Source organism: Vicugna pacos, chromosome 19 (assembly GCF_048564905.1).
Source record: "Vicugna pacos chromosome 19, VicPac4, whole genome shotgun sequence".
Classification (NCBI taxonomy): Eukaryota; Metazoa; Chordata; class Mammalia; order Artiodactyla; family Camelidae; genus Vicugna; species Vicugna pacos.
This window is the reverse complement of record NC_133005.1, coordinates 329,620-353,452: the sequence shown is the minus strand read 5'-3', so window position 1 is coordinate 353,452 and position 23,833 is coordinate 329,620. Positions and strand designations below refer to the sequence as shown.

Sequence of the window (23,833 nt, the reverse complement as noted above, 5' to 3'; positions counted from 1 at the left end):
TGTCAACACACAAAAGCTGGTACGTACCAGAGCTTCCCAGAATCACTGCAGGGCTCGGTTCACTTGAGACCATGCACCAGTCCTGAGAAACAAGAAGGCATCAGCCCTCGAAGTCTAAGGAAGGACAGACAGTCCAGGGTTGAGAGACACAGACAGGGGCAGCCAGCAGCACCAGATCCAAGCTCCAACCTCAAGAGGCTAAAAACACAGAATGCTCCAGGAGCCTCTTTTGTCCTTCGGTTCAAAAACAACAACAGCAGAACCTTTTGGGGGAGAGGTCTCACTGGGCTCTCAAGGTCCCCAAGGATGGGGGAAGGAAAGCCTTCCACGACCACCACCCTCCAAACAGCTCCAGGTAGAGTCTGACCCACAGTTTTAGCTTCCTGCTTGTGATTAACCAAACTGCTGGCCTTGAGCCTGAATTCCTAATTTGTACTTGGAGCCAAGGACTAAGCTAAGCCTAGATGGAAAGTCCAGTCAGAGAGGGAAGGGCATAGCTCAGTGGTGGAGTAACTGCCCAGCACGCACGAGGTCCTGGGTTCAACCCCCAGTCCCTCCATCAAAATAAATAAACACACACAATCACCCACCCCCCCAAAAAACAAAAAACAAACAAAAAAAGTTTGGGTTACTGCCGATTAGCCTTTTAGGAAATGACCACAGAACCACAGAGCAAAGTGGCCAGGGCACTGGAAACACCCTTCCAGGCTAGAGGCACTGTTCTTTCCAGTCAGGAGCCACACCACGCCCCTGACTCCACCTCTGAAACTTCCAGAGTTTTTGTCTCCTTTTAGACCCTCTTGAGCCAGGGAAGGAGAGAGATATTTAGCAACCATCTGTTCATGGCAAGATCCAAAGTACGCGTCCAAGGGCTCTCTCCCATGTCCCAGTCCCAGTCCCATACACCACATGTGCCATCTTCCAAAACAAAATACAGAACCATCCACTAACCCGCACCGAAAGCCACACACCAGAGAAGGGCAGGATCTGAGCCCTGAAGACACACAGTACACGTGCAACTGTTCTGTTACTCTATTTTGCACCATCAAATGTTCATAAGGACCAAGGACACAGAACAGAAGACACAGCGACACAGTTACAGCATGCCATCAGCTGCCAGCAATGACGTCAGCTCACCCACCTGCGAGTAGCCCTGCAAAGCACAGTGTCTGGAATAAATATGAGCTGGAGAAAAAGTTTTCCACCAAGGTTTACACAAACTCCTCAACTGAAAAAAAGTTAAAACCAGAACTTTCTGCCTATAAAACGTTCTCTTTGTAGTTGGATGATGTTAAATGAATCTAAAGCTCAGGTTCTTCGGAGAAGGCTTGCTATTTCACCATTCTGCAAAAAACGACTGTGCTCTAGTTTCTACCGAATCTGAGCTACAGGTAAACACACGGCCCACTGTTATTCGCCAGTATAGACCAGTTTGATTTGTAATAGTTTAAACCACCTCAGATGACGTGTAAACCACAGAAAAGGGACAGCACAGCATGGTGGTACCCACTATCCTGTCTTCGCTTTTTTTTTTTAATATACACTTAAGTCTTTCACATGGTTCATAAAACCGAGAGGCTGTTGACTCAGTCTTCTGTTTAACAGGCAGTTTTATCTATCATTATTTTTTAGTTTTTATTATTTTGGGGGGGAAGGCAACTAGATTTATTCATTTATGTATTTAAGGGAGGTAGTGGGGATTGAACCCAGGACTCCGAGCACGTGCTCTACCACTGAGCTATACCCTTCCCGCATCATTATTTCTTTTTAAATTTTCTGCTTTAAAAAGCATTTTAAGTCCAATGAGGAAAACCTGGAAGTCTCCACAGCGGCCTCTGAGGAGCAGCTCCCCGTCGCTCGCAGCCGCCCCGCCCTGTGGACAGTGCCAGCGCAGGGCCGCGGGTCCACAGGGCCCACAGTGGGGCCGTGGGCACCACTCGCCCCTCCAGGCCCTCCAGCTCCGCAGCTCTCGCCCGGACCCCCTCCTGTTCACAGCTTGGCCTACGGCTCCGGGAGCAGAGGGAGCCGAGCGACCTTCTTCACTTCCATCCTGCGAGCGGCGCTCCCAGGAACCAGCACTAACCCCAGGGCAGGGCTTGTGGGACCGGCGACTGAGGCACCGGCGGGAGGAAGGGACCTTCTGCAAAACTATTCACAGCAGGCAAAGCCGGCAACGCGCCTTCCGTCTCGGAGCGCGGGTCCCCGCTCCTAACGGGTTTCCCAAGAGCGAACTCGTAACGCAGCGAACGGACGCCGGCAGGTCCCGGAGCTCCTGCGCCGTGGGAATCTCCTTCAGAGCGCGTCCCCTGCAGGAACGACGCCAGCGGCCGCTCGCAGAGCCCGCCCGGCCGCGCCCCGCGCCCGCCCGCCGGCCGCTGAGCCGAGGCTCCGGAGCGCCGGCCCCGCCGCGCCCACCCCGCCCCCCAGGGTCTCGGGGGTGCGGGCCCCAGACCCGAGGCGGAGCGAGGCGCGGGGCCCTGGCACCAGGTCCGCACTAGCCCACCCTCGGCGCCCGCTCACCTGGGGGCCGGGGCGCCTCCGGTTCCGCCCGCACGCGGACAGGACGAGATCGCCGGGCGGGCGCTCGCCTCCCGGCCGCGTCCCGCCGCCGCTCTTTGTGTCTGGAGGCCCTGGCGCCGCGCTCCTCCCGGTCCGCAGGCGCCGCGCTGCTTGGGGCGCGGGCTGCGGGGCGGGGCCGGGTGGTGGGTGGGGCTGGCGGGCGGGGCCAGAGGCCGCAGGGCCAAGGCAGGGGCGGGGCCGGAGCGGAATCGGCGTAGGTGGGCCGTACCCGGGGCCACCGTGCGGGAGTCGGGGCGTGGCCGGGGCGGAATGGGCGGGGCCGGGCGGGGACCTGGGGCCCGTGGGGCGCACGGGGCCGGTGGGGCCGCGTGGGAAGAGTGCGGGGTGGCTACTCGAGAGCCGACAGGGTCCCCGCAGACCGGGGTGGGTCTCGGGAAAAGTTTAGAGCCCCAGGGAGTGAACCCTGGGGCTGACCTCGCTGATCTGTGTGAGTGATGCTCCCTTCACAGGTCTTGGCCTGGCATCTTCCTCCGGTAACAACCCCGGGAGGTTGGTCAGGCCATACCCCAATTCGCAGTTGAGACACTTTAGGTTATTGCCTTCCATCATGTATTCAATCAATAAATATTTACTGAGCACCTACTAATGCCAGGCATTGTCCTAGAGGCTGAGAACAGAGCAGTGACAATGAGCATAGGGAGTTGGCAAAAAAAAATCCCTGCCCCTGGGCGGGGAGAGTATAGCTAAACCAAATACCCCTGTACCTGAAGAAACTGTCTTTCCTACAATACTTACACCCACTGGGTCCTGGGCACCACTGTATCTAAGATGCTTGTGCATCTTAGATGGTACATACATGTATGAGATCAGAAACCGTCCACCTCCATCAGTATTCCAGGTACAGTGCACTCTAGGCCTTCCTCTGTACAGTGTTTGGGGGAGCCTGTGGACAACTGAGAATTTATGGCTTTCTGAGTATACCACTATGAGGAATCTACAGATAAAAAACAGACAAAACATCATTGTTAAATCACTTTTTTAATCTTAAGAAATATTACTCTAAAACAAAAACATCATTAAGAAAATAATAGGTCATTCCAAGATTTCTTAATATCTTCTGTAACATTCCACTCAGAAGGCAGAAAATCACAAAGTTCTTCCCTAAGGAAGGGTGCAAATGGAATGTAATACTGCATTACCACATTGTCTAGAATACAAACTGAAGACGAGGAAACTCAGTTATATCATTCCCCCCAGCTCACTTCTGCGGAAGAACGGCAGCTCGACATCCTGGGTGCTCTGAACGCGGCCCACAGCTGTGACCTTGGATCAGTGATCCCGGTGATCCTCCTCAGTCAGCATTAAGGATGCGCCGTGCTTACACTTGTCCTGTGGCAGGCGTCCTCCGCATCACACTCCGATCCACCACAGAAATCACGCACACAACTATTCTTCTGTCACGATCCTCCTACCTAACAATTTTAAACCAGCTAAGGTAGAACTGAGGTCACATAGGCACCGCGCCAGGAAGAGCTACATGGGAACCACTCCCTGTTCACAAACATCCAGCTTCAGAGTGACAGCACCCTGGACAGGCAAGGGCACAGTCACATTTTAAAAAAGGAAGAGTGAGAAGTCAACAGGCGTAAGCACCAGTGGCAGAGAATCCTGCTCTTGGCAGGATGCTTGAAGGAGCCACGGCTGTATGTATCCTAGCAATCTAACATTTTACACTGGTAGTTCCTTACACAAAAGTAAAAAAAAAAAAAAAAAAAAAACCCACATAATTTTTTTCCTTAATTAACAGTTTTACTCCAAGTTTGGCTGGTAAAATCATGAGACTTGCTAGCCTAATGGTCTTGAGAAAATTTTCTAGTTGCAAGATGCCTCACTATGGAGTCATTAATTAGTAGGCTCAAAGCAAACCCTGAATTGGATGAATTTGTGAAACAATGATGTATTTCCCCAAATTTGAAAAACAGGAGATTGAAGGCGGATGTTAACACCAAACAAAGCCCAGGAGGTGTTAAAATGGCACCCTGGAACTGGTTCGCAGCAAAACCTAGTTTTCTACTAGTTCTCATCACGTGGTTGAGCTCTTCAGTTAGCAGACGACGGGTAGGGCAGCAGGATTAGCAGCACCAAACAATTCCCCTCCGATGTAGCCACAGAAGGGAAAAGACTTCTGGTGCCAAGTGCTGGCTCTCATCCTTAGCAAAGCAGGCCAGTCCCTCAATCCCACTGCGTGCCTGGGAGAGACAGCAACAGTAGTTCCATGAGAGGCAAAGACTAACAGGAACCTCAAAGCTCACTCAGGAAAGACGTGAAAGTATCATGGAAAAGGAGCACCATGCTGCTGATTTTAACAGCTTTTTTACCGGAGGAATTTGTTGGTCATGTCTACAGCATAGGAAATTACCCCCCTGCAAAGGAAATGCAGAAAAATTAGATTCATAGGAGGGGTATACATTCAGAGTAGGGAAAAATATGGTGCATGTTATAAAAACAGAAAATATGAAAATCATTTCACTATGAAATGTCTGGATTTGCATGTGACTTGGTATTTATTTCATATTAACCAGATCCAACTGCTCTAATAAATCTCTATCATATATGTTTTAGAATACCTATTTTTTAAAAAAATACATTTTCAAGCCAAAACATAAAATCTGTATTTGTGTGTCCATGTATAAGTTATCCTCCCTGGTATCTTCCTGGATCCAAGATGCTAAGAGATTAATAAAATAATTTTTTAAAAAATCTCAAGCCACAGATTAACAAATAGACTTCCTCAAGTTTTTTGGATGACACCACTAAAAGTAACTTGTATTAATGCACTCTGAATTTTCAGGTATAAATACCAGTCAATGGTTGGCTGGCCATTAAATGACAAGTATAATTATTCCAGAACTGGGTCATAGTATATAGAATGCCTTAACTTTTCTTAGGTGAAGCTCTGTAATTTGACCCTAAAATTCCTAAGCACGCCCCTTTCTGTGCTCTAAGCTGACACACTGACTCTGCAGTCTATACTCTGTAAGAGAGCAGGTAATTCCAGCACAGAAGAAACTATATAATGCGGCATGGGGGATGACTTCAATGGCACTGTTCCATTTCTGTTTATCCAGACCGTTGCTTTCAGCCCGGCATTGAGGCCTCCTTGAATATCGGTTTCTAGGGTGTCCCCAACCATCACGCAGTCCCCAGGCTGGACTCCCAGAAGATCACACGAGTAATAAAATATGGAAGGGGCTGGTTTCTCCTCTTCCTGTTCTCCACCTACAACAATAGCATCGAAATAGGACTGACAGGCACAAGCCTCGATCTTCTCCCTCTGTGTCTGTCTTTCTCCATTTGTTAATAAAAGCAGGCGGACTTCCTTCCGAAGTTCAGTGAGCATGGCTTTGACATCTTCCGCTAGTGTCATATGCTGTAAACGTGTAGATTTCCACAGGAAATAACATTCTTCGGCCAATTTCCTATTGGCTGCACCACCTTTTGTTTCCTGGATCGCTTCCTCCCAGTGTGAAGTCCTTAGGTCAGTAATGCAAGTATTGGAAGGATGGAAACACTCCTTGCTGAGTTTAACCTGAACTTTGTCACAGATGATTTCGGCCTCTTCTTTGTACTGGTATTTTGATTGTAAGAGCTTTATCACCTAAATAAGGGAAAATAACTCCATCAGCATACTCCATGTTTTAACACTCATGCCCTGAGAAGCTGTGAGGCTACAAACCCAGAGCAGAGACAGATTTTAACTCCACTCCTCTGTCTTAAAGAAGCTCTATTACCATACCATTTCTGGTGGGAATTCGTCTTAATTTTCCCCCAATTCTTTGTTTGTTTGTTTTTTGGGGGGAAGGTAATTAGGTTTGTGTATGTATGTAGGTACGTATGTATTTATTAATGGAGGCATTGGGGTTTGAACCCAGGATCTCGTGCCTGCTAAGCTCGCTCTACCAAGGAGCGACATCCTCCCCCTAAACTGGTCTTATTTTTAAAGACTACCAGAGTGAAGATCTCTCAGCCTCTCTAGTCTTTGTCTTAAGTCTACTGTCTTTCATTCTGGTCATGAACATATAAAAATAAAACGACTTATATTTAGTAAAACATTCAAACTTCCTTTTTTTTTTCTAAAGGTTCCACCCTTCTCCTCTTTTTATTTATTTTTAAAATTTATTTTGGGAGGAGGTAAGTAGCTTTTTTAAATTTATTTTTTAATGCAGGTACTGACGATTGAACCCACGACCTTGTGCGTACTAAGCACACACTCTACCACTGAGCTACACCCTTTCCCCTTTTAAAATGTTTAACAACTAATACTTAGACGCTTCCCAGAAATACCACTAGTTCACCTAACCTTTCCTCTCCTTATGTTTTGGAGGCCTAAGTTAACACCATACAAAAGGGGACCCAACGCTATACTTGTAAAAACATGTGTGTGTACCTCTAATGGAATCAAGCATGTTCAGTGATTTCAGCAGTTTAATGCCAGTGCTTCTCCCAAACTTAGCTTTCGAGAGTAAAAAACCTCAAGTAGTTCTGAGTCCCTCTCTTGGCCACACGGGCTCTGGACCCCTTATCACAGCCCCTTTTGTGCTCGCACAGCTCCTTCCTGGTTGTTTGTTAGCAGGTTCTTATCCCCTTGGCCTGTCTCCTAGCATTTACCAAGACCCTAACTTGGCAGCAGGATGCCCAAGGCTCAAATACATTGTTTCTGATCTTGTCTACACTCTGCAAGGGAGATCCCTTTTTGAGATGAGGGACTGGAAGGTCAGGACTGTTAATAACTGGCCCCAGCTGAGGTTTAACCACATACTTGCCTACCTCCAAGGCCGTACGCTTGCCTTTGCACTACTGGACCAGGCACTGGAGACTGGACATCATGACCCCATCTGGTGGGGAAAATCACCACCGCAAATGCTGGGCTGAGTGCCTTGACAGGCACACGAAAAACTGCGGAAATAAGGAGCAATCCTAGGGTCGTCGGGCATGGAAGGCAGAGAAGGCACCTTTAAACCAAGGAGTTACCGAGCCTTGAAGGTGGAGATGGGAGGAGGTTTGAATCATTCCAGACATAACAACAGCACAACGACAGAACCTGGAATTTTGTGAACTGGGAAAGGCAGCTGAGTTCAGGCACAATGGAAGGCATGTGAAGGAGACGCTAAGAGGTGAGGCTGGAGAGGCTGCAGCGGATGCTGCCCCGATTCCCTGGCACGCGCTACCCTACACGTGCCCATGGCTTCATACCGCATGGACTTGGGCTTCTCTGCCTGAGAACTTCATCTGGCCAAGGGGCACCCATGCATATAGGCTGGAGCCAGAGTATAGCCCTAGAAGCAGGCCTCAACCAGTTAGAGGCAGAAACTGGTGTACCTCCAGTCACAGAGAACAAACTTATGGTTACCAGGGGTAAAGGGAGTGGGAAGGGATAAACTGGGAGTTTGAAAATTGCATCTCTTGGGGAGTGATGGAAATGTTAGCTATCTTGATTGTGGTGGTGGTTTTGCGGGTGTACACCGCATCTACCAAAATTCACCAAATTGTACATTTTAAATATGTGTAGTCTATTGTACAGGAATGATACCACAATAAACATGTTAAAAAAATACTTCTTCCAAGCTTTCAGGATCAAATTTCGAAAAAAAAGAAAATGAAATGGACATGCCTCTTGGGAGGGTCACGCAAAGCACAAAGCATGTCTGCGTGCTGACTCCCAGCGTCCCCCACTGTTCATACCGTTCCCTGCTCATTAATACAACCTGTCTGAGATTCCCTCCCTTCCCAGTCTTACTCCGTCACTCCCCTTCCTGGGATCCTACCCTCCGGGAACTACCTGCACTTGAAGTCCCTGTCTTGGGGACATCTGGAGAAAGGCAACCATGCCAAGCAGATTTTGGATCTTTGCAGATGAGTGCAGTACACTTAACTGGGACTAAAAATTGTCTGTTGCTGAAGGAAAGCAGTGAAATAAGTTCAACTGTGTTGCCCTAAACTCTACAGGGAATAAATGAGCTGCTAGTCACGGCAGACACTCTATTCACCTCCTGAACAGAGGAACAGCTGAACAGACACATTCTTCCTTCAGAGTATGAGAAGCACGTCACAGGTAAAAGGAACAGTTCTCAGGCTATGTGTGCTGCTCGGCAAATGTAAGAGTTAAAAAAGGTCCTGCTGGTCCGAGAAAAATGTATCAGCCCTAGGAGTTCTAGACAAAGGTAAAACACTGACACTTGTTGCTTTTTAAAGTTAAATTTCAATGAACAAATTCAGCTTATTCCATCTTCATAGTGATGTCACCGTCTTTTCTAGCAATGTCAACTGAACTACTCTTGAGGTATGACTGCAGGTCACTCTAAAGTCCTTAGCAACACTACTGCCACACAATAAAAGGACACAGGCCTCTAGGACTCCACAGGACTCTTGCTGAAACAGGGCCTGGCTCAGTTAGTTAGTAAATGAGACTCCCAACAGAGATCCCACTGCCTGTACACCGCAACTGGTGATTCGTTAAGCACATTCTTGGGGCTCTGAAAGAGCAGACTGGCTCACCTCAAAGGGGAGACTCTTTGTATAGGCATGGCATATTGCCCCCCCCAAGTTTCAAACCTGTTTCCCAACTTTGCCGTTTTGTCACACAGCGACTAGTTACATATTCTTTTAGAATAACAAGCAGCATTTTAGTATCAGTGACATCTTTGGTGGGGGGAGCATTGTGTATCAGTCATTCACATATTACTATTAGTTCAAACAGAACTAAAGCCTAAGGTGCAAGAGTATATACATGACAGTGAGAACTCCCCAACGTCTGCACTGGGAGAACGGGGTTGTATCTGAACTGGGGCTGGAGGAAAAAGATCTCGAAGTTAGAGGTATGATGACATTTTCTACTTCAAAACTCTACTTAAGGGTAGAAACACAAAAAAAGGAAACTCTTCTACCTCTGGCTCTCTGGACCCAGAATTAAAGTTAATCCTATCAGTACTAATGCTTAGCTGTGATTTAAGAAGACTTTTTGAGGGCTAGTGTGGGAACCATGTAACATTTTATAGCATATGATTATCATATGAAGTGGCTGAATTCCAAATGACACTAATTTAAAAAGACATGCTCACAAAGCATGACGGCTGCATACAGACTAACAATTCAAGTGACGTTTGTTATTTTTAGTTCAAGTCTTTATTTAAAAATCATCTACTCAGTGAGGCCTGATCTGACCAACCTATTTTAAAATTTTAATTTTCTCCCCTCCATTTTTTCTAATACACTTATAAATATAAGCACGTTTATTATGTTCACTGTCATCCCCACTAGATAGTAAACTCAAAAACACAGAAATCTTTTTTGCTTTTCTGTAAAAGGCTTCCTAATTTTCTATAGAAGGCTTCCTCTTGAATAGTGACATTGAAAGACAGACCTGAAGAGGGTAGAAAGAAATAACTTTCCCAGATGATCAAAAAAAAAAAAAAAAGTTAGAACTGCCAAAGCATTACTGAAGAAAAAAGAATGAAGCTGGAGGAATAACCCCCCCTAGACTTCAGACAATACTACAGAGCTACAGTCATCCATGGTATTGGTACAAAAACAGGCACATGGATCAGTGGAACAGAATAGAGCCCAGAAACAAACCCACAAATTTCTGGTCAATTAATCTTTGACAAAGGAGGCAAGAACATAATACAATGGAATAAAGACAGTCTCTTCAGCAAACAGTGTTGGGAAAATTGGACAGCTGCATGTAAATCAATGAAGTTAGAATACTCCCTCACACCATACACAAAAATAAACTCAAAATGGCTTAAAGACTTAACCATAAGACAAGACACAATAAACCTCCTAGAAGAAAACATAGACAAAACATTATCTCACATACATCTCAGCAATGCTGTCCTAGGGTAGTCTACTCAAGCAATAGAAATAGGAGCAAAAATAAACAAATGGGACCTAATTAAACTTACAAGCTTTTGCACAGCAAAGGAAACCATAAGCAAAACAACTACCTATGGAATAGAAGAAAATATTTGCAAAAGATGAGACTGACAAGGGCTTGATCTCCAAAATATATAAACAGCTCATATGACTTAATTAGAAAAAAAAACAAACAACCCAATCCAAAAATGGGCAGAAGACATAAACAAGCAATTCTCCAATGAAGACATACAAACGGCCAACGGGCACATGAAAAATGTTCAATGTTGCTAACTATCAGAGAAAAGCAAATGAAAACTACAATGAGGTATCACCTCACACCAGTCAGAATGGCCATCATTCAAAAGTCCACAAATGACAAATGCTGGAGAGGGTGTGGAGAAAAGAGAACCTTCCTACACTGTTGGTGGAAAACAGTACAGAGATTCCTCAAAAGACTAAAAATAGACTTATCATTTGATCCAGCAATCCCACTCCTGGGCATATATCCAGAGGAACCTTAATTCAAAAAGACACCTGTGCCCCAATGATCATAGCAGCACTATTTACAATAGCCAAGACATGGAAATGAACTAAATGTCCCTCAACAGCTGACTGGATAAAGAAGTTGTGGTATATTTACATAATGGAATACTACTCAGCCATAAAAACGACAACATAACATCATTTGCAGCAACATGGATGTCCCTGGAGAATGTCATTCTACGTGAAGTAAGCCAAAAGAGAAAGAAAAATACTATATGAGATTTCTCATATGTGGAATCTAAAAAAACAAAAAAAAAAAAGAAAAGAAAAGAAAAAGTAATGAACATAAATACAAAACAGGAATAGACTCATAGACATAGAATACAAACTTCTGGTTGCCGGGGGGAGGGAGGTGGGAAGGGACAGACTGGGAGTTTGAAATTTGTAGATACTGACAGGTATATATAGAATAGATAAACAAGATTATACTGTACAGCACAGGGAAATATATACAAGATGTCGTAGCTCACAGTGAAAAAGAATGCAACAATGTATATGTGTATGTTCATGTATGACTGAAAAATTGTGCCCTACACTGGAATTTGACACATTGTAAACCAACTATAACCCAATAAAATAAAAATTTTTTAAAAAGTTAGAACGGATATAAACAATCTGTATGACTCCTCCCCAAGCCGCAGGCAATGGCTGGACCTTTCCCCCTTCCTGCTTCATAAATCATTCAGATTTAGGAAAGCTGACATGTTACTTTTGAACAGGCCAACATTTATGGGTGTTGTGTTCTTATGTGATAAAGTGATCCTCGTATAGTTAATTCTGCACATTTCATAGGATATTCATAAAGGAAATGGTAACAGAACCAAGTCTGGAGAAATGGAGAACCATCCACCCAGCATTCATTCAACATTTACCATGTTTCAAACATGATGAATAAGACAATTTTTCCCTCTTAAGAGTTTTTCCCTCACTATTTAGTTGTAGGCATCTCAGTTGCAAAAAATAACTGCAACATCCTTTGACAAGTGCATTAAAAGATATCTGAACAAAATACAGAGCTGGTATAAGGGAGGGTGTAAAGACCAGGGAGGAATACCATCTGATTTTTGTTTTGGAAATTTCACTGTGGTAGGAATGTAGAGGAAAAACTGGATGTGATAAGCCTGGAATCAAGGCAGCAACAGTCTCAATGACAGACACGCCCAGTTTTAACTAAGACAAGGTCAGGGTTAGGGGCAGACTGGGTGACAAGGCGGATGGCAGCACAAATCTGAAACACTGGATACTATGTACTTCCCACACATTATATTAAACCTAGTTGACAGGGTTACTGAGGACTAATATCACAATTCAAATTTTATAATGAAGATTTGAGACTTTGATGGTTAACTTGTTCAGGTGCTTTGAGCTAGGTAATGAGAGCTGTGATTCAAACTAAAACGTCTGATTTTAATGCCTAAACTCTTGGTCTATATCAAGAATTCGACTAAAACAAGCATTTAATCACAAAACACTGGATGCGGCCTGCCAAGTACATGTAGGTAAACGTGTACTGTCTGCAGTTAGAGATACTGGAGGCAAGACAGCACAGGGTGACGCCCCTGGGGTCAGCACCAAAGGCATGGGGATGGAAGGGATGGTCAACAGTGTTTAATGCTTCAGTGAAGCCAGTCAGACAGACTAACGTCCAGTGATTCTGGCAATTTGGTAAGTGCCTAAGGACGGTGAGTCTACTTCGTTCCAGAGGCAAAAACAAAAGATACATTGTAAAGGATTTGTGAATAAGCAGGAAGTAGAAACATGGAGATAATGGGTACAGATTTGTCTTCAAACACATGGCTGTCAAGAGAGGTAAAATCTTGTAGCAGAAGGGGCCAAGGGGGGCGTTCTTTTTAAAGTATTGGACAGGTCTGAACGCGCAGCAGGGGCGGAATGCACCAAGGAAGGGTGAAGACGCTGAGGGTTAGGGAGATAAAAACCTCAGGGTTGGAAGGATTAGTTGCTGAGAGTGGGTTTTTCCGATCTGATAACCCTCAGTTTTCTCCTTGAAGCTGAAGGCAGAGGAAAGAAAGCAGGGCTGGCTTAGCGGCTCGAAGAGCACAGGAGGTCTGAAAGAGCACCAGTGGGCGCAGAGGAGAGGCCGCTGCTGAGCAAGCCCCGCGAAGCTCGGACCGGAGCTGAGCGTCCCCTCAGCAACCTCCAGAGGGCCACGCCCCCGGCAGGGACAGCGGGGGGCTTCCCGCGGAGGAAACTCGAGTCACCAGAAGAAAGGCCTGCCTCCCGGGTCCAGCGAAGACCACCCTCCCACGGTCAGTCCCGGCAGAACGCCAGGCCTCGCGGAGCGGCCGCCCTCCGTGCGCGGGGGCGACTCTGCCCTCGTGGCAGCTCAGCGACATCCTTCCGGCCGCCCGAGCGCCGGGCGCGCCGTCAGCCCCCGCCCCCGCTCCGCCCGCGCGGGGGGAACCAGGGCCTCCGGGACGGGAGCCCCCACCCCGGGGGGAGCCAGGGCCTCCGGGACGGGAGCCCCCACCCCGGGGGGAGCCAGGGCCTCCGGGACGAGAGCCCCCACCCCGGGGGGAACCAGGGCCTCCGGGACCAAGGGCCTTCGGGAACCAGGAGCCCCGGCGCCAAGCAAGCCAACAGGGCAGTGGGCCGGGGCCTGAGGGGTCGAGGGCGCCTGGTACGCCGGAGGGGGCGCGGGAGCCGGGACGTTACCTCCAACATGCCCTTCCGACTCGCCCCGGCCGTGTCGATGAGCGTGTTGTCCAGGTCGAAGAAGACCGCCCGCACCCGGCTCAGCCCCATGCCGCCGGCCGCCGCCCGCGCAGGCGCGATGCGGGCCCACCGGCGTGGGAGACGCGGGCGGAGCCTCGAGGCCGCTCGACCCTTCCGCGCTGTTTCGGGGAACTCCCGCGAGACGTCTCCCTACCTGAGCGCCGGCGAGCCGCGAGTTCCCGCGAGACTCCGGCATCGCGGTCTCCGGGCGCGCGGGGGCGTCCCGTCGTCGCGGTGCAAGCGGTTTTCTCAGCCGCTCGTGTGCGGCCGGTGCTCGGAAGTGCGGTCTCTGCCTTCGCGCCTGTCCCCGCTCGTCTCTTTCCTCCTTGTGCCCTCCGTGGGGGAGGAGGGCGCCAGGCTGCTGGAGAGCGAGTTCCTGGGCCCGGGACGCCCGGGAGGAGACGGAAGAAGCGGCCTCCCGGCCCGGTGGGGGTGTCCTCGCCCGCGGAGCGGCCGGCGGCGCGGGAGCGTCCGCCCGAGGCCGCGCCTCCGTGGGAGGGTTGCGTTCCGAGCTCGGAACGTGCGGCCCGGCCCGCCGAGCTCGCGCGGCCGGGGTGTGGAGCCGCGTCGGCGCCGGAGGCGGGCAGCCCGGGTCTGGAGGCCCTCGTTTGGCGGCGGCGCCTGAAGACCAACGTGTGTCCGCCTCGGCGGCCCTTCCTGAAGCCTCGGTTCCCGGGGGACTCGGTTGCAGCCAGAGGCCGAGGCACCTGGAGAGGCCGGTGACCCTGTGCCTTCTGCCGTTGGCGGAATCTGGTTCCTGGGCCGGGCCTTGTGTCCTGTCCGCACCGTCTGTGCCAGCGACCCCTGACGTGTGGCGCTGCGGCCGTCCCCAGGGACCAGGGGTTGCCCGCCCGGTGTAGGAGGGCACAGGCCGAACCTGGCCTGCTCCCTGGTTTTGTTGGGTCAGTGAGCTGAGTGGCTTTTTACTTCTTTTAAAGTAATGGAAAAAATCAAAGGGAGCGTATTCGTGACACGTGGAAACTAAATGAGATCCAGGTCTTAGGTCCACGGGTAGTTTTGCAGGGGCCCGGGCCCACTTCATTGACAGATTGTCTTGCTGCCTTTGCCCCACAGTGACAGAGTCGGCACTGAGGCCACGGGGCCTGCAGGGCCGAAAGCAGCGGCTGTCTGGAACTTGGTGGAAAAGGTCTGCCCGGCCCTGCGGCGCACGCCGACTGCCGGGCTGCTGACGTCCGGCGGGTCTGGATCAGCTGTGTCTGCGGTACCAGGCCGCCTCCGGCCGCGCGGACTGCAGTGTCCGCGTTTTGGGGCAGAATCACAGTCGACCTCTTTGCTGCTGTGGGAAATAGGCGAATGTCCATTCCTCAGAAGCAGGACTCTCTGGTTACCCTGTTGACGTGCAGAGCTCGTCTATCAATATTGGTCGTTTAGATTAGCAGTTAGACGAAAGTCTGAGCGCATTGGTTGGAGTTACTTTTTTAATTGCCTGAATTGTCAGAATGAGTATTGCATAAAACTGTTTATGGACACATGAAGTTCATAGGATTGGAGCGATTTTCCTCCTTTCTCTTTTTTTGATGTGCACATAGAGTTTATTGACCTGGGCGCAAATCCAAAGTCAGGATCCACAGCAATTGCGTGTGTAATCAGTCCTGGTTTGAGGGGTTGGGGTGTTTGACAGGGTTCCCTGCGTGACAAGTACTCTAGTCCACCTCTGCTGCTTGCAGGGGGGTGACGGCCAGATACAGTGTGCCGATGACCGTTGTTTCTTCTAGTGAGATGTCTCCAGGTTTTCGGACGTTGCAGTTAACATTTGTGAACCAGTGAATTTTCCCGTGCACTTTAAGGCAGTGAGATGCACAAGCTTATAGATGGGCCTCAGGTTATTAAGCGGTCAGCTTGACGGAGTTGACACTAGAGGATGTTTTCACACTTGCAGGAAGCAAGGTCAAAATAAAAGATTAATAATTGTGAGACTTGATGAAGGCACACAAGTGAAAACTAAACTACAGCACTTGCTTGTCCCACATTCTGCAGAACGGCACCGCTGCTGTGCAGCTGCTTCCACCCTGCATGCACCCTGCCTTTTCCGCCCTGCCCTAGGGAAAGTCTTTTTCAGACCCTTCCCACCCACCTCATGTACAAGTTCATCGCAACTGCATGACTTCAGAAGAGAGTGCTGGGGGACACACGGAGGGGCCAGTGCCACAGGTGGTAAAAAGAATTTACCAAGAGCAAGAAGTTTAAGAACAAAGGAAAAGGTTAATAGTTGAGCTGCTGTAGGCAACAGCGGGCCGCATAGGTTCCTGCATGCCCATCGAGTGTGAACGTGCAGGACCTTTTATCAGCGAAGGGGCTGGGGACGCAAAGGGCGGGGGGAACAGCCTTCTGGCTGGCTGTAAACGAGATGAGGCGCTCTGGTACATGGGAGGATAGTGGCCTTACGGCTCCAGGAAGGTGGAGACGTTGGCTGACACCAGCAGGGGAGTGGGATTTATGACTCCGAGAAGGAGGAGACGTGGGCAGAGACGAGTCATTTCCATTTCCAGGGTGGTCAGTTCTGCTGAGGCAAACCCCTGTCAGGAGCTTGTCTTCCACAGAGGGGCAGGCAGACACGCCAGGGCTGGAAGTCGGGGCCGTGCGGCCTCGGCAGGCACTAGCTGTCCTGGCAGAGGTTTGCCCCGTGGGCTCAAGGTTTTCCCAGGATGGGCCATTGCTTAGCTGACAGGACAAAACAGAAACCACCTGGAGAGAGTCTCGCAGGCCCCACTCCACCTGCCCAGCTGTCACCAGCTGTCCCCTCCCCTGCCGGACGGCCTTACGTGAGCCGCCCCTGCTGCCTGTGTGGCTGAGCCTTCAGCTGTTTGCTAGATGCCCCGCTCCTACTTAGGGACATCTTTTCAGCAGTTCTTCCCTCCTCTCTCTGCATCAGCAGCGCCCTCCCACCGTTGGACCCACTCCTCTCACTCACAGCGCTGTGCTGAAACTCCTCTGGCAAGTCGCCGGGGGCCTTCGCTTGCTAAATCCAGTAGCCATTCCCTGGGCTCGCCTTCTTGTCCTGTCAGCATCTTCCCATCTAGCTGGCCCCTTTCTTGTACATATGCTTTGTTCCTTCGCTTTCAGGACACCACACTTCCTTAATTTTCTTTTTTTGCTCCTGACTACTCTTCATAGTCTCCTTTGCTGATGCCTCATCTCCCTGACTTTCTGGTGTTAGAGGGCCCCAGGGCTGCCTCAGTACACTCACTCCCTCAGAGAATCTCCATTCACTTTCATGACTTTAATTACCATTTATAAGGGGGTGGGTAGAGCTCAGTGGTAGAGCATGTGCTTAGCACGCGTGAGGTCCTGGGTTCAATCCTCAGTGCTTCCATTACAAAACAAATAAACCTACCACCCCCCAATATCCCCCCAAATATCATTTATGTATATGCTGATGACTCATAAAATGCTATCTCCCCTGATCCCTTAGGAATCATCTTGGCAGAGAATAGGAAAATAAATAAAGCCATTGACCATTTTAGAGGCGGTCAGTCACACCTGTATTTTAAGAAATGCAAATCCAAACTACAGTAAGATGTCATTTTTATATATAGGATAACCAAAAGTTAAATGTCTAAGTTATACATCAATAAAGCTGATTATAAAAACAAAACAAAACACAAAAACAGCTTCTCTACAACCTGGTCCATCTGATCCCAGGTATGTTACATAAAGTAAAAACAATATTTAACACCTTTATTATAGTACAATTCCTGTACAGTAAACTACACATATTTTCTATGTACAATTTGATGAATTTTGATAGATGTATATGCCCATGAAACTACTACCACAATCAAGGTAGCTAACGTTTCTATCACTCCAATCAAGAGTTGCAAATTTTGAATTCCCAGTTTATCCCTTCCCACCCCCTGTACCCCGTGGTAACCATAAGCTTGTTCTCTATGTCTGTGAGTCTATTTCTGTTTTGTTAGTAAGTTCATTTGTGACCTTTTTATAGATTCCTATGTGGACATCGCATGGTATTTTTCTCAGAAAGTAAAAATTATTTCAACTTACTAACACACTATGTCTTCCTCTGCAAAATGGAGATTCCAATCCTAACTTACAAGTTGGTTAAGAGGATAAAATATGGCAATAATTGTAAAGCCAGGACCTAGGACAGAACAGTTGTTCCGTAAATGCTAATTGAATCTTTTTTTTTTTCCCTACAAGACCTGGTCTACACCAGGAATGCATCAGCCTGAGTAAAGTGCTGAGAGAAGGAATGTTGGGACAATGATGGAGATGTCCTAAATGAGGGCACAAGGTCGGGAATATTCCTCACAAAGACGCTTGGTTATCTGCGAACGAGCTGAGGCTTTGAGCCCCAGAGGGGACAGTGCAGGTCACAAGATGTCAGACGCAAGCGAAGGACACCCACCATTGTCTGGAGCAGAGAAGGCCTTGTAGGAAGGCAGTAGCTAAGGAGCACCCACCGGAGCCGGGCTGTCCTCCCTTTCCCAAGCAGAGTCCTCTCCTGGGCGGGCAAGGGACTGGAGGAGGTAGAGCCAGGGGCTAAGAAAGGGTGTGACCCTCAGAATGTCCTTGGAAATTCCCAAGCCTGGGAAATGGCCTCCTCTTTTTTCTTTTTTCAAGTATTAGTCCTGCCAGAGAAGAAAAGAACCATGGGCAGCTTCCTAAGAATAGACCCAGAGTGTATGTGTAAGATCAGCCTGTCCTGACGTCATACTGACACGGAGCAGAAAGTTCATTCTCTTTGTGCCTCTGGAATAATGAGATTTCACTTTCAGTAATATCCAACACGTACGGAACATTAAGTGTACACCTCAGATGGTTCCCGGTGTTATACAAGATTTCCTTATTCAGTCCACACAAGGACCCTATGAAGGAGTTATTTTTCACCCATCTTTTTCAGGTGAGGAAACCAGGCACAGTTTAAATACCTTTCCCAAAGTGATGGCACCCAGGTCTGCAGTCTCGCTGTGGAGGGCACGCTCTTAACCAGTAGGCGTGGCTGTGACAATTCTCAGTGTGTGTGTACAGGTTGGGGACTTGGGTCAAACCAGATTAGTTGCAAGGGAATGTGTTACAACTGCTTGATGGATTCATGGGATACATCTGGGTTCTGTTTATGATTGTTCCATAAAATATCAAAGCTGTTGTTACTGAACCCGTTTTTATGCCTGATGCACAGTGAGGCCAAAAAATACCGAAACGTCGGCGTTTGGAGCAGAGAAAGGTTTATTGCTGGGCTGAGCAAGGAGATCTGGTGGCTCATGCCCCCAGAACTCCAAACTCCCTGAAGGGTTCCAGCTGAGCAATTTTAAAGGCGGGCTGAGAGGGGAGCGTCCTTGGGTGACCAGCTGTGCACAATTCTCTGCATGGCCTTAGGTGCCAGAAGGTCTGGGGGCTGTGTGCCCATGATCGTCCAGTAGTTGATTTCTTCCATTTGATGGTGGGTTTTAGCATGAGATACTATCATCTGGGTCCTTCAGAGAGGAGCTACAGCAGAGGGCATGAGAGAGGGGTCTGCCCCCAGAAGGCCCCACAGGGTCCTGTGCAGTTACACTGTTACTTGGTGATTAGCCCACAGCCCCAGGGACATTGGAACAAATGCACCAGCCCCCACTTAAAATACGTGGGCAGACACAGATAGCTGCCTTTTGTATGATTTCATTGATAGGGAACGTCCAGGAGAGGTAAAGACACAGAGAGAGAAAGGGGATTGGGGGGTTGTCGGGGGCCGGGGAGGGAGGAAGGGGAGTGTGCGCTTTAGATTCAGGGTTTTACTTGGAGGAATGAAGTAGTCTGAAACTAGACAGTGGTGATGCTCGCACAGCATTGTGAATGCACTTATTGCTCCTGAATTGCACAATTTAAAAGGGAAAAAGTAAATTTTTATTGTAAACTTAAAACATAAAAAATAGATGACACCATAAATAACATAAAAGAAAAAGAGGAAATTACAGAGAACCCAAACAAAAATAATGCCAGGGGAAGGGAAGTAAAGTTCAGGTGTGGGTGTGGGATAATGGTGAGAATTCAGAGATGACGGTGCTGGTGGCTGCAGGGGCAACTCAGCCTGTGGGGATGGTGATGCCCGAATTGGCTCTGGGTTGCCTAGAGGTGGAGGTGCAGGTGCGGGCACAGGGTCTCCCTGCAGGGCTGGTGGAATATGGCCCAGCTCTGGGTCTCCTGCAGGAGCAGGCGCAGCCCCTCCTTGCTGGCGTGGTGTTTCCTCATCTCGCTCTGGGTCTCCTGCTGGATCAAAATCTTCCTATTTTGGGTCTCTGGCATTTTCCCCTGCCCCTACCTCCTCTGGATCTGTATCTGTTGGAAGTGGAGAGAACTTTAAGTCTAGTGGAAGTGCTAAAGCTGTGAGAGAGGAAAAATTTACCCACATGCTTCCCTTTCCATGTGCCTTTTCAAGGACAGAAATCTTCCCAGAACTTTCCAGACGAGTCCCACCCAGGAACTGCCCACAGGATGTGTTCTGTGACCGCGCTCCACCAGATGGGTGGTCTGAGGCCTGTCTTTGCTCTGCTCCCAACAGCAGCCTCTGGGGACTCCCTGTGTGGCCCAGCCCTCGCCCCTCCCTCACCTACACACATGCACCCAGCCCCGCCCTTCTCACCTTCGGGTTCTGCTGCAGTGGGCTCCAGGTCCTCCAGCTGACTTACCGGGAGGTGGGCATGGTGCTCCAGGTTGGAGCCAGGTGTGCTGAGCTGCCTGTCAGCCCTGGGCAGGACCCCGGGAGTGGCCTGGGTGGTGTCTGGGCAGGAGGCCTGCCCTGTTCATCTCTGGGCCATGGTTCTGGGCACCCCTATGTGTCCACACTCACTCGGATCCTGCACTGGCCCTTGGCAGTGTGGTGCTCCAGCCCCTCACTCGGTGGGGTGGAGTGGGTGTCCCCATCCACCACCAGCTCCTGTCTGATCTGCGGCGTGGGGCTCTGCAATGACAGTGACCGGCATCCGGCCCGGCCTGGAGGTCTCAGAACCCTGCCTGGCCAGCTTCACTGCTGCTTCTGCCCACTCGACCCTCTGCTGCCAGATCAGGCTCAGACCTCGATCTGCCCAGGTAGTCACCCAGGAGGGAAGGGACACAGCCAGAGGGCTTGGGCTCCACCTCGGGCAGAAGGGCCCTGCCCCAGCTCTCCATGTCCCAGCCAGCCAGCTTTGACCTAGGTTGTGGACATGAGCAGCCCCTCAGGCCTCTGACCCCTCTTCAGCCTTCTCATGCTTGAGGCAGATCTCCCCTCATGACCACCCCACCTCCACCATCCAGGAAGGGGACGTAGGGCCACCCGGGTGGGATCCGAGTGGTGGCCTGGCCTGGGCAGGCCTGCCCTGGGCCTCCCTGTGTTACTTTTGGGTCCCTCTGGGCAAACAGCCAAAGGTGTCTGGGGTGAGACCTGACCCCAACATCTGCAGCATTGGAAAGGCCCTCGGTGCAGGCTTTCCTGAGACCATGGCCTCAGGATATTGGGACACAACAGAGCATGTCTGAGTGTCTCCAACCAAGTGAGCTGGGGAGGGGGCTTCTCTAGAAAGGGGGTGCCTGGTGACTAGGTTCCAAGTTCTGTTGAGCTCTGTTGTCCAGGGAGTGAGGTCACTTCCTGGGGTCCCCTTACCCAAGCTTCCTCCTTACACAGAGCTCCCCAAGGGCCTTTCTGGGCGGCTGACTGCTCACCTCCCACCCCGTGCCATGTCCACACACAGTGACACCAAGCCAGCCCACCCCACAGCTGGGGAAGCCTGGGTGCAGCCAGGGCCGCAGCTCTGAGGACACAGCTGGGTTCAGACTCGGCTCCCCCCACTCAGCAGTGCTGTCACCCTGGACAAGCCACCTGCCTCCCAGGGTCTCCCCAGTCCCCCATCGGCACTATGGGGGTCATTCTAGTCTGTGCTTCCTAGGGAAGCCATCATGTCTCTAGACCTGTAAACGCCTCCTGCACCTGTCACCCCCACGGGCTGGCATCACAGGGAGCTCACGCACAGACTCAGCAAAGGAAGGGCCCCACAGAGGGCTGGCGGAGCACAGAGCACACCCCATACAGGCCGGGGTCCGCCCTGGGGTCTGGGGAAAGTCACTCTCCTTGCCGCCTGCTTCCCAGCTCCCTGTTGCGGGGGTTGAAATTAAACACAACTCTGACATCGTCTGCTTGGGCATGCAACCTCCTAGGTCATTCTGTCCTGTCAGATCCAGGCCCAGTACCCCATCTCAGCCTCTGGGGTGGGCTGCCCCACAGTGGCTCCCTGCTTGTTGGCCTTCTGGTCACACGTCCTTGTGTGACCCCCACAGCCTCCTCTGCAGGGTGGATGGACATTGGGCCCGGGTTCTGACATGTAGACTGACTTGTGAAAATGTGCGTGACTTCCATTCATTCCAGCTCCAGTGTTCATTCTCTCTCTCTCTCTCTCAGTGCCTCTCTCTCTGTCTGTCTTGCCTCTCTCTGTTTCTCTCTCTCCCTCTGCCTCTCTGTGTTTCAGTCTGCCTGTCTCTTTCCTGTATGTATGTGTTTGTATGTATATAAATGTGTGTGTGTATATATATATGTGTGTGTGTGTGTGTGTATATGTATTTATGTGTGTGGATTGTTAGGGCACAGGGCAGGTCACTTCTAAAGATCCCGTAATGACATATTGATTATTTTGAATTCATGTTACTGAAGAAAAAACACTGAGAGCTGTGCAGGAGCTGGTGGGGTCAGCCCCAAGGACCAGCAGCTGGGGAAGGGATGCACCTGTGGCACTTGAATGCGTCCTGTGCCCTGCTCTCCCAGAGAGGAGTGTCCGTTCATGCCTTCCCTCCAGGGGGTCCTCTGGGACCCTTGCCTCCTCACATTGCCACCAGAGCTGGTTGTCACCAGGCTGAAGAGCTGCCCATGTGCTGGTGACCAGTGCTGTCCTGCAGTGTGTGTGTCTGCCAGTGTCCTCACCTGAGAGGCCGAGCATCTCTAACACACACTGGCCGCCTGCACTGCCTCTCACTGGAACTGCCTGTGTGTGTTCTGTTTCTGTGTAGAACACTGGGTTTCAAGAGGTTTTTGGACCACAGGGGTGTGAAACCTTTCTCTGACCTTGAGTCGTGAGGAATCCTTTTTCCAGTGTGGTTTGTCTTTCCAGCTGCCTTTCTTGGCCTTTGTTTATTTTCTGTTTTTGTTTGGTTTTGTTTTGCCAGAGGAAGAGCTAAGCATCTCCCTTCTGTCTTCTGGCTCTGGTTTCACATGTAGAACAGCAGTGCCTACCCCGAGATTATGCACATGGTTAGTAAAACAGCCTCATTTTGTACATCTCATCTTCAATCCATCCGAATTTCCCTTTCAAATAAAAAAATGCTACTTCAAGTAAAAAAAAATTGTCAGTCAGAAAAGACATTTGGAAACAGTTCAATCTTCAATTTGTTAAGACCTCTTTTGTGGTCTGTAATGTGATTTATCCTGGAGAATCCACGTGTCCTTGAGCAAGTGCGTCCTGCTGCTGTTGCATGTTTGATGTAATCTGCTTGGTCCATTGGCTCATGGTGCTGTTCAACTCTGCTGTTTCCTTACTGATATCTGTCTGGATGCCCCATCCGTTATCGGAAGTGGAGCGCTCAAGCCTCCTGCTGTTACTGCATGGCTGTCTGTTTACCCCGTCAGGTCTGCAGATGTCTGTGCTATGTATTTGGGAGGTCTGGTGTTGGGTGCTTTCTTTTATATTAAAATATTTTATATAATTTTAAAGGATATTTTCCATTTGCATTTACTAAACATTTCTGACTATGTTCCCCATGTTGTTTACCACGTCCTTGAGCCTGTATTACCACCAGCAGTGTGTTCCCCCAGCTCTCCTACCCCCAGATTTCCCCTCCCTCCCACTGGTGACCACTCATTGGTTCTCTATTCGTGAGTCTAATTCTTTTTTGTTACATTCACTGGCTTGTTTTGTTTTTTAGATTTCATGTATAAGTGACATCATACAGCACTTGTCTCTGTCTGACTTACGTCGCTTAGCACGATGCCCTCCAGGTCCATCCATGCTGCTGCACGTGGCAGAATCCCTGTGTATTTTACGGCTGAGTAGTGTTTTATTATATATATATATGACATCTCCTTAACCTATTCATCTGTTGATGGACACTTGGGTTGCTTCCATATCTTGGCTATTGTAAA

General features: G+C 49.5%; 2 protein-coding genes across 5 annotated transcripts in view; both read right to left on the bottom strand.

The window, feature by feature from the left end:
* The window catches only part of NINL (ninein like), a 73,501-nt gene extending 70,834 nt beyond the window's left edge, over positions 1-2,667 (bottom strand). For all 4 annotated transcript variants that reach the window (XM_072943652.1, XM_072943651.1, XM_072943653.1 and 1 more), the window contains exon 1: positions 2,521-2,667. The gene's annotated coding sequence lies outside the window, so the exon portion shown is untranslated. The remainder of the gene's footprint in view (positions 1-2,520) is intronic.
* Positions 2,668-3,539: 872 nt separating this feature from the next.
* On the bottom strand, positions 3,540-13,825 carry NANP (N-acetylneuraminic acid phosphatase). Its single transcript, XM_072943618.1, has 2 exons — positions 13,651-13,825; positions 3,540-6,178 (listed from the first exon to the last, which is right to left on the bottom strand). The coding sequence occupies exons 1-2, from the start codon at positions 13,738-13,740 to the stop codon at positions 5,522-5,524; spliced, it is 747 nt and encodes a 248-aa protein (XP_072799719.1). The 5' UTR covers positions 13,741-13,825; the 3' UTR covers positions 3,540-5,521.
* Between the last annotated feature and the right edge of the window lie 10,008 nt (positions 13,826-23,833).